Source organism: Nerophis lumbriciformis, linkage group LG02, assembly GCF_033978685.3.
Source record: "Nerophis lumbriciformis linkage group LG02, RoL_Nlum_v2.1, whole genome shotgun sequence".
NCBI lineage: Eukaryota > Metazoa > Chordata > Actinopteri > Syngnathiformes > Syngnathidae > Nerophis > Nerophis lumbriciformis.
The window spans coordinates 54,691,551-54,702,500 of record NC_084549.2 but is presented as its reverse complement, the minus strand read 5'-3'; the positions used below and the strand labels follow the sequence as shown (position 1 = coordinate 54,702,500).

Genomic DNA, 10,950 nt, shown 5'->3' with positions numbered 1-10,950 from the left:
TTTCTTGCATCTCTCGCCGCAAAACCGTCACAGACGCCCCGTTTACCTTCACTTGCTGCTGCACCTTAGTCATCTCAGAGCGTGACGGCACGTTCTTGGCCAGCAAAGACATGGTGGTCAGAGAACTCGACGGACCTGCCACTGAAAAGAGACAACAAACACAGCCATGTTTATTTCCAGTGTACAAAAAGATCAACAATGACATTAAAGAGGACTTGTGATGATTTGAATCTTCATTTAAACACTTCCTTGTGATCCAGGTCGTTTTTAATGCGTAAATTCTGCTCCACATTCACTTTTATAACCCGATTTTTGAGTCTGTCTGCAAGATGTTCAATTCTGGAGGCGTTCGTTCCCAGATTACAAATGAAACCTTCGCCCACCAAAAGTATCATCGTAAATACTTTAGTATGGGGAACACATTCTAAGTAAGAAAGACTTAAAGGCCTACTGAAATGCGATTTTCTTATTTAAACGGGGATAGCAGGTCCATTCTATGTGTCATACTTGATCATTTCGCGATATTGCCATATTTTTGCTGAAAGGATTTAGTAGAGAACATCGATGATAAAGTTCGCAACTTTTGGTCGCTGATAAAAAAGCCCTGACTGTACCGGAAGTAGCAGACGAGTATCGTGACGTCACAGGTTGTGGAGCTCCTCACATCCGCACATTGTTTACAATCATGGCCACCAGCAGCGAGAGCAATTCGGACAGAGAAAGCGACGATTTCCCCATTAATTTGAGCGAGGATGAAAGATTCGTGGATGAGGAAAGTGAGAGTGAAGGACTAGAGGGCAGTGGGAGCGATTCAGATAGGGAATATGCTGTGAGGGGCGGGTGGGACCTGATATTCAGCTGGGAATGACTAAAACAGTAAATAAACACAAGACATATATATACTCTATTAGCCACAACACAACCAGGCTTATATTTAATATGCCACAAATTAATCCCGCATAACAAACACCTCCCCCCTCCTGTCCATATAACCCGCCAATACAACTCAAACACCTGCACAACACACTCAATCCCACAGCCCAAAGTACCGTTCACCTCCCCAAAGTTCATACAGCACATATATTTCCCCAAAGTCCCCAAAGTTACGTACGTGACATGCACATAGCGGCACGCACGTACGGGCAAGCGATCAAATGTTTGGAAGCCGCAGCTGCATGCGTACTCACGGTACCGCGTCTGCGCATCCAACTCAAAGTCCTCTTGGTAAGAGTCTTTGTTGTCCCAGTTCTCCACAGGCCAATGGTAAAGCTTGACTGTCATCTTCCGGGAATGTAAACAATGAAACACCGGCTGTGTTTGTGTTGCTGCAGTCGGCCACAATACACCGCTTCCCACCTACAGCTTTCTTCTTTGCTGTCTCCATTGTTCATTGAACAAATTGCAAAAGATTCACCAACACAGATGTCCAGAATACTGTGGAATTTTGCGATGAAAACAGACGACTTAATAGCTGGCCACCATGCTGTCCCAAAATGTCCTCTACAATCCGTGACGTCACGCGCTGACGTCATCATACCGAGACGTTTTCAGCAGGATATTTCGGCGCAAAATTTAAAATTGCATTTTAGTAAGCTAACCCGGCTGTATTGGCATGTGTTGCAATGTTAAGATTTCATCATTGATATATAAACTATCAGACTGCGTGGTCGGTAGTAGTGGGTTTCAGTAGGCCTTTAATTTAGAGTTATTTGGACACTACGGGAACATATAAGGGTTAGGGTTACTAATAAGCAATAATTCTGAGGTTATTGAGGGAAGACTCTTAGTTAATGGCTTACTGGTTGTATAATAAGGCCATGCAGAATAAGGCATTAATAAGTACTTAATAATGACTAATTAAGAGCCAATATGTTACTAATTTGCATGTTAATAAGCTACTAATTAATGGTGAATATGTTATTTTTAAAACGCACACTGTTTAAATATATATTTGAAGTCTGCACCGCTATTTTTGTTCCAGACACGGTCCAAAATAACCTTCATAAACGAGATATAGATCCACCCAGTCCCAAAATTGGGTTCACCTGCAAACTTGCCGATCGATGGAGAGTGTGCATAAAGAAATCTGCTTTTAGTAGCATTTATGTCACGGCATGTCCCACGCCAGTGTTATTATGCGTATGCCACCATTAGAAGAACATTTTATTTTATCCTAACTTTTTTTGTGTTTTCTCATAGCCTTCTTCCCCCTATAGCGGAGAAGTTGACTTCATGTCTCAGTAAAAGCTTCCACCAAACACTGCAAACCAAGGCATCCAAAATTGCATGCAAGCTCAAGTCAAAATGTATAAACCTTTGGATTTTATGATTTGGCTTTGTTTACACGAGTATCTAACAGTGTAAAAACATGTATAAGTGTGAAAAGACGAAATTCATCATAAGGCACCTTTAAGAATCCCGACAGGTGTCTTAAGATTAGTTTATTTCAAAGGGGATGATGCAATTTCATAAAACACATGACTACACATGGTTAAAAAAGCCAGAATTAGCCAAAAGGCTAGTTTTCATCTGTAGTCCCCTGGCCATGATGTAAAAAAGACAGTAAAATTATAATTTCAAAGAAAAAGAAAAGAAAAAGAGAGAAAAAGAAAAAAAAGCACAATACTTATACGATATAATAAAAAATAAAATACAACATCACAACATTACATTTATCATAACATCAAAACAGGCTCATCTTTTAGTGCTGGCAGCTGTAGGCGTTGATAAGCCACACTTTAATTTTTTTTGTGTGAAGGCCTTGTAAGTTGTGACCACTTTAACTTCCTTAGGTACTGAGTTCCACACATTTGCACTCCTTACTGACCAGACCGACTTACTGAAAGTGCTCCTGCACAGAGGAATATAACAGTCACCTCTGACAGAGCCTCGAGTGACACGCTCACGGCTGTTTCTGTGGCTGATGAACTCTGCCAGAGGATCTGGAGCCAATTCATGCAGTACTTTATAGGTCAGTTTTAAGTCTGCAAATGTAAGAAGACTGCCCCAGTTTAAAATACTGTATTTTTTTTAGAATGGTACAGTGATAATAGTGCCTGGGTTTTTTGTCCATAACTTTAATTGCTTGTTTGTACAAGATTTCCAATGGTTTTTTTGTTTTGTTTTTTAACTCTGACCAGCTTGAGACTAGCTGGTCTTGATTCTAACTCGTCAAAGTTAACGCGATGATGATTACAATTCATTGTTTTGATGCGATACTGTAGTGTGGCGTCAGAATAATTGTATCTAAGTTATCACAAAACTTTGTGTTGCCATGAGTTCCCGACGAGAAGACAGAAGCTGTCTTTGATCCTACCAAGAAGAAGGCTTGTACAACTCCACTGTGTAGGATGGAAAGCAACATGAAGGTGTTCTGTTTCTTTGATGTATCGTAATCAACAGACAGATTTTGTTTTGACCCAAGAACTACAAAGCGGAGAGAAAGCAAGATCTGCCCAAGTTCCAGGCACCTCTTTTTTGAACTCTTTTACAACCTTTTCTTTGAACCGACCTTTTTCTTTGAACTGTTTTGTAATCAAAGGCAATGGCTGTTTACGACTCCCGTACCTTTAGAAACAGCTGTTGCCATGTAATCAGGGAAAGTCCACATAAAAGAGGAGGCGTACAATCTTTCGGCAGAGCGTAATGACACTGTACAAGGGTACAGATGTACCCTTGGTGACACAATCTTTTAAAGAATAGATGTGGTTCTTTTTATAATTTCATTATAATTACGACTGCAGCTGAGATAGGCTCCAGCACCCCCGCACCCTCCGCCACCCCGAAAGGGACAAGCATTAGAAAATGAATGGATGGATATAAGTGTGTGGTTTATTTGTTCATAGAACACACACAGCCTTTGTCTCCTTTCTTCGTGTTGGGGTCAGATCAATCAAGCACTATGCTCCATGCGCTGTCCATGCTCGGTTCATGTGATGAGGCGTTCAAGTGCACTGTGTAACTGAGCGTTACAAGCCAGCTTAGCATGTCTGCTCCAGGCTTGGTCCTACTTGGTATGCAACATGTTTAGCCTGGTCTTTAAGGGATAATGAGACTTGCAGTTTATTTGCCGCAATGGAGGATTAAAAAAAACTTAGGTGAGCAGCTCCACACTGACATACACAGTTAGCTTAGCTGTGAGCGGCCTCTGTCAGCCTAGGGACCAAAAATAAATACAATATAAGCCAGAAAGGATAGGCTTTTGTTATTGGCAATGAAAGTTATTAATCGGCATTGGCCGATCACATACTTTTCACAGAAATCGTCCGACACTGATTGCCGATTGCTTCCCTAATTGATTTGGTTTTCGTCTGACTTTTTGGAATAAATCAACTAAATAAATTAAATTAACAAAAGCCGAGATACCAAAGAGCGAAATCCCAACTCCATGTTCCTCAGTAATGTGACACAGGAGGAAATAGTTATAATCGTGAAAAAATGCAAATCTAAAACTTCTACTAATTGTAATGGAATTGATATGGAAACGATAAAAAAGGTTATTGAAAAGATCTCAGGACCATTAATGTACATTAGTAACCTATCATTTCAAACAGATAAATTCCCAAACAAAATGAAAATAGCTCAAGTTGCACCAATTTATAAGACTGGAGACAAACACCAATTTACAAATTATAGACCCGTTTCTTTACATCCACAATTTTCTAAAATCAATGAAAAACTGTTCAACAGATTAGAGAGTTTCACAAACAAAAATAGAATACTCGATGAGAGCCAATATGGATACATAGCTAATGTTTCAACTTCGATGGCTTTAAATTGAAATTACAGAAGAAATTACCTATGCAATAGATAATAAAAAATGTGCAGCAGCAGTGTTTATGGATCTAACTAATGACACAATTAATCACAATATTTTAATCAAAAAACTAGAAGGATACGGCATCAGAGGGTTGGTATTTAACTGGATAAGAAGTTATTTAACGAACAGGAAACAATACGTGAAGCTAGGCGAACACACATCTACAACGCTAAATATATCCTGTGGTGTACCTCAGGGATCAAAACTAGGACCAAAATTATACAATCTCTATATAAATGACATTTGCAAAGTTACAAAAGATTTAACGTTAGTATTATGTGCGGATGATATAACAGCGTTTTGTTCAGGAGAGAATACACAGAAGATAATACAAATAATAACAAAATAAATTAACAAATTAAAAAGATGGTTTGACAAAAACAGACTCTTTGAATCTCAGTAAAACTAAAATAATGCTATTTGGTAACAGTAGAAGAGAAAGTCAAACACAAATACAAATAAACGGAATAGAAATTGAAAGAGTAAATTCAACCAGATTTCTAGGTATAATGATTGATGATATATTTAACTGGAAATCTCAAGTAAAAAATATACAACATAAAGTAGCAAGAAACACGTCAATAATGAATAAAGCAAAACATGTTCTAGACCAAAAATCACTTCATATTCTCTACTGCTCGCTAGTGTTACCATATCTGAGTTATTGTGTAGAAATCAATCAATGTTTATTTATATAGCCCTAAATCACAAGTGTCTAAAAGGGCTGCACAAGCCACGATGATGGCTTATGGGGAAATAACTACAAAAGTACACTTCATTCATTAACGGTGTTACAAAAAAGATCAGTTAGAATAATACATAATGTTGGATACAGAGAACATACAAACCCTTTATTTATTGAATCAAAAATACTGAAATTCCACGACATAGTGAATTTGCAAACAAAATTATACACGAAGCAAACTATAACCTGCTACCCAAGAATATAAATCAATTCTTCTCAAAAAAAAGAGGAGAAATATAATCTTAGAGAAAAATGTAATTTAAAACATTTGAATGCACGTACAACACTTAAAGGGGAACATTATCACAATTTCAGAAGGGTTAAAACCATTAAAAATCAGTTCCCAGTGGCTTATTTTATTTTTCAAAGTTTTTTTCAAAATTTTACCCATCACGCAATATCCCTAAAAAAAGCTTCAAAGTGCCTGATTTTAACCATCGTTATATACACCCGTCCATTTTCCTGTGACGTCACACAGTGATGCCAATACAAACAAACATGGCGGATAGAACAGCAATATATAGCGACATTAGCTCGGATTCAGACTCGGATTTCAGCGGCTTAAGCGATTCAACAGATTACGCATGTATTGAAACGGATGGTTGTAGTGTGGAGGCAGGTAGCGAAAACGAAATTGAAGAAGAAACTGAAGCTATTGAGCCATATCGGTTTGAACCGTATGCAAGCGAAACCGACGAAAACGACACGACAGCCAGCGACACGGGAGAAAGCGAGGACGAATTCGGCGATCGCCTTCTAATCAACGATTGGTATGTGTTTGTTTGGCATTAAAGGAAACTAACAACTATGAACTAGGTTTACAGCATATGAAATACATTTGGCAACAACATGCACTTTGAGAGTGCAGACAGCCCAGTTTTCATCAATTAATATATTCTGTAGACATACCCTCATCTGCTCTTTTTTCCTGAAAGCTGATCTGTCCAGTCCAGTTGGAAATGCATCGGCTTTGAGTGTCGCAGGATATCCACACATTCTTGCCATCTCTGTCGTAGCATAGCTTTCGTCGGTAAAGTATGCGGAACAAACGTCCAATTTCTTGCCACTTTCGCATCTTTGGGCCACTGGTGCAACTTGAATCCGTCCCGGTTCGTGTTGTTACACCCTCCGACAACACACCGACGAGGCATGATGTCTCCAAGGTACGGAAAACAGTCGAAAAAACGGAAAATAACAGAACTGATTTGACTCGGTGTTTGTAATGTGTTTGAGAAAATGGCGGATTGCTTCCCGATGTGACGTCACATTGTGACGTCATCGCTCCGAGAGCGAATAATAGAAAGGCGTTTAATTCGCCAAAATTCACCCATTTAGAGTTCAGAAATCGGTTAAAAAAATATATGGTCTTTTTTCTGCAACATCATTGCGTCATTGACGCTTACATAGGTCTGGTGATAATGTTCCCCTTTAAGACCTTCAGTATATCTGTATGTGGAATTAAATTATGGAATGGATTAAGCAAAGCAATCAAGCAATGTACTAATGATTCACTTCAAGAAACTCTTCAAACTTAAAGTGTTTACAAAGTACAAAGAAGAAGAACCATGATAAACATTCTGAATTTATTTCATCCATCCATTCATTTTCAAAATAATCTTACTCATCTCACCATAAGAAATGTAACTTACTTCACCGAGTATTATTTATTTATTTATTTTTATTGTGATTACTCATGAAGTATATTGTGAATAAATTGAGAACAAGAAGTGCACAAAAGTTTTAGCAACTGCTATGTAAAAGAAAAGGGGTAAGATTAAATAAGCTCTGCTTCTTCCTACTCCTTTTCGAACATGTTGAAAATAGAAACTGGAAATTGTGATGTATCATGTTGTATGCTTGCATGTTCAAAATAAAAAATAAACTCAAACTCAAAGTGTTTGGGAGACATCAGTGTCTGGCTGGGGCCAGGAGGTTCTCATGCAAGATGTCTGCAGTACTTGGCCCCTGTTCATGCCGTCAGTGATGTAAATAGTCATGAAAATAAAGAAAACATATTCAATGAGAAGGTGTGTCCAAACTTTTGGCCTGTACTGTTTGTGGGTGTTGAAGTTGTGTTTTTGTTTTGTTGTGTTGCGTGTCTTAGCATGGTGCAATCGTGTGTGCGCAATATGTATTATTTATTGCTTAAGTTCTTTTGTGGTGTTTTACTTTTGTAGCTATATGTAGTAATGGCTCAAAGCCTGTACGTTGGAGTTCAACCCGGTGGACGAGAGGGTAGCTTCCCTTCGCATTCGGGTAGGGGGGATGGGTCTTGATTGTTGTTTGCACTTACGCGCCAAACCGCAGCTCAGAGTACCCAACCTTTTTGGATTCACTCGAGGGAGTACAGGAGAGTGCTCCCCCGGGTGATTCCCTCGTTCTACTGGGGGACTTCAACGCTCATATGGGCAACGACAGTGAAACCTGGAGAGGCGTGATTGGGAAGAATGGCCGCCTGGATCTGAACCCAAGTGGTGTTTTGTTATTGGACTTGTACTTGTCACAGATTGTCCATAACAAACACCATGTTCAAACATAAGGGTGTCTATATGTGCACTTGACACCAGGACACGTTAGGCCGCAGTTCCATGATCGACTTTGTAGTTGTGTCATCGGATTTGCGGCCTCATGCGGTGTCCGGCTTCAGTGGTTGCGGAGGCAAAAACTCGGACATGGGAGGAGTTCGGGGAAAATGACTTCCAGACGGCTTCGAAGCGATTCTGGACCACCATCCAACGCCTCAGGAAGGGGAAGCAGTGCACTTTGTGGCGGTCCGCTCCCTGTATGATCAGTGTCAGAGCTTGGTCCGCATTGCCGGCAGTAAGTCGGACACGTTTCCAGTGAGGGTTGGACTCCGCCAAGGCTGCCCTTTGTCACCGATTCTGTTCATAACTTTTATGGACAGAATTTATAGGCGCAGTCAGGGCGTTGAGGGTATCTGGTTTGGTGGCTGCAGGATTAGGTCTCTGCTTTTTGCAGATGATGTGGTCCTGATGGCTTCATCTGGCCAAGATCTTAAGCTCTCACTGGATTGGTTCGCAGCCGAGTGGGAAGCGACTGGGATGGGAATCAGCACCTCCAAGCCAGAGTCCATGGTTCTCGCCCGGAAAAGTGTGGAGTGCCATCTCCGGGTTGGGGAGGAGACCCTGCGCCAAGTGGAGGAGTTAAAGTACCTCGGAGTCTTGTTCATGAGTGAGGGAAGAGTGGATCGTGAGATCGACAGGCGGAGCAGTGCGGCGTCTTCAGTAATGCGGACGCTGTATCGATCCGTTGTGGTGAAGAAGGAGCTGAGCCGGAAGGCAAACCTCTCAATTTACCGGTACATCTACGTTCCCATCCTCACCTATGGTCATGAGCTTTGGGTTATGACCGAAATGACAAGATCACGGGTACAAGCAACCGAAATCAATCAATCAATCAATCAATCAATCTTTATTTATATAGCCCTAAATCACAAGTGTCTCAAAGGGCTGCACAAGCCACAACGACATCCTCGGTGCAAAGCCCACATACGGGCAAGGAAAAACTCACCCCAGTGGGACGTCGATGTGAATGACTATGAGAAACCTTGGAGAGGACCGCATATGTGGGTAACCCCCCCCCTCTAGGGGAGACCGAAAGCAATGGATGTCGAGTGGGTCTGACATAATATTGTGAGAGTCCAGTCCATAGTGGATCCAACATAATAGTAAGAGTCCAGTCCATAGTGGGGCCAGCAGGACACCATCCCGAGCGGAGACGGGTCAGCAGCGCAGAGATGTTCCCAGCCGATGCACAGGCGAGCGGTCCACCCCGGGTCCCGACTCTGGACAGCCAGCACTTCATCCATGGCCACCGGACCTGTGCCCCCCCCCCCTCAAGGAAAAGGGGAGCAGAGGAGAAAAGAAAAGAAACGGCAGATCAACTGGTCTAACAGGGGGGCTATTTAAAGGCTAGAGTATACAAATGAGTTTTAAGAAATGAGTTTCCTCCGCCGGGTGGCGGGGCTCTCCCTTAGAGATAGGGTGAGAAGCTCTGCCATCCGGGAGGAGCTCAAAGTAAAGCCGCTGCTCTTCTACATCGAGGAGATGAGGTGGTTCGGGCATCTGTTCAGGATGGCACCCGAACGCCACCCTAGGGAGGTGTTTTTGGCATGTCCGACCGGTAGGAGGCCACGGGGAAGACCCAGGACACGTTGGGAAGACTATCTCTCCCGGCTGGCCTGGGAATGCCTCGGGATCCCCTGGGAGGAGCTGGACAAAGTGGCTGTGGAGAGGGAAGTCTGGGCTTCCCTGCTTAGGCTGCTGCCCCCGCGACCCGACCTCAGGTAAGTGGAAGAAGATGGATGGATGGATGTAGTAATGGCTGAAGTGGCAGCTGGTTGCATCAGCTCTGTACTCTTTCAATGTCTTGTATGTCCTATGTTTTCTTTGATGTTTTCTTCTTGTTTTCATGTGATTTTTAACTTACTTTTTGTGTCAGCACTGCAACCACATTATTTCCTTATTGTGGAATAAATAGTCTATCTTATCCTATACAACTAATGCTTTTATTGCCGACTGTGCACCCAACTCTCTAAAGCGACCAGTGGGTTTCCACCAGAAGGACAATCAGGATGGGAAATTATATCAGAATGTAACAAATATGTGGATCCTAACAGAAATGTAATTAATTGAGAGAAAACAAACAGAATTTGTTTTAGCATGGTTTCCCCAACATGTAATTGATTGTGGCCATGTGAGCGCCACAGCGCAACTTAGGAGACCGCAGCAGTGGTTATTACTATCTACTTCACTATTTTTATTTTTTTTATACGGAATACTGGTATTTTATGTGTGTATATCGTATCTACTGATGAAGTTCTGCTGTAAAAAAAACAAAAAACAACACTGATAAAAAAAGGCCGATACGATATACGTCAAAATGCCAAATATGGGCACAGCAGATAATCATCCAGCCATCCATCCATCCATTTTCTACCGCTTGTCCCTTTCGGGGTCGTGGGAGGTACTGGAGGCTATCTCAGCTGCATTCGGGCGGAAGGCGGGATACACCCAGGACAAGTCGCCACCTCATAGCAGGGCCAACACAGATAGACAGACAATATTCACACACTAGGGCCAATTTAGTGTTGCCAATCAACCTACACCCAGGTGTATGTCTTTGGAGGTGGGAGGAAGCTGGAGTACCCGGAGGGAACCCACGCAGTCACGGGGAGAACTCCACACAGAAAGATCCCAAGCCCAGGATCGAACTCAGGACTTTCGTGTTGTGAGGCACACGCACTAACCCCTGTGTACCGTGCTGTCTCCTTGAAAACAATCGGTCGATCCCTAAAATATTGGCTATTATATACGCACTATTCACTAGTGATGCACCGAAAATTCGATCATCGAATGTTGTGATG

At 41.9% G+C, this 10,950-nt stretch overlaps 1 protein-coding gene across 1 annotated transcript in view; it reads right to left on the bottom strand.

Annotated features, from left to right (window-relative positions):
• Positions 1-10,950, bottom strand: part of fbxo28 (F-box protein 28) — a 52,322-nt gene that overhangs the window by 752 nt on the left and 40,620 nt on the right. The window contains exon 5 of the mRNA XM_061969498.1: positions 1-141. This exon is cut by the window's left edge and continues 752 nt beyond it. Coding sequence (XP_061825482.1) covers positions 1-141 — 141 coding nt within the window. The remainder of the gene's footprint in view (positions 142-10,950) is intronic.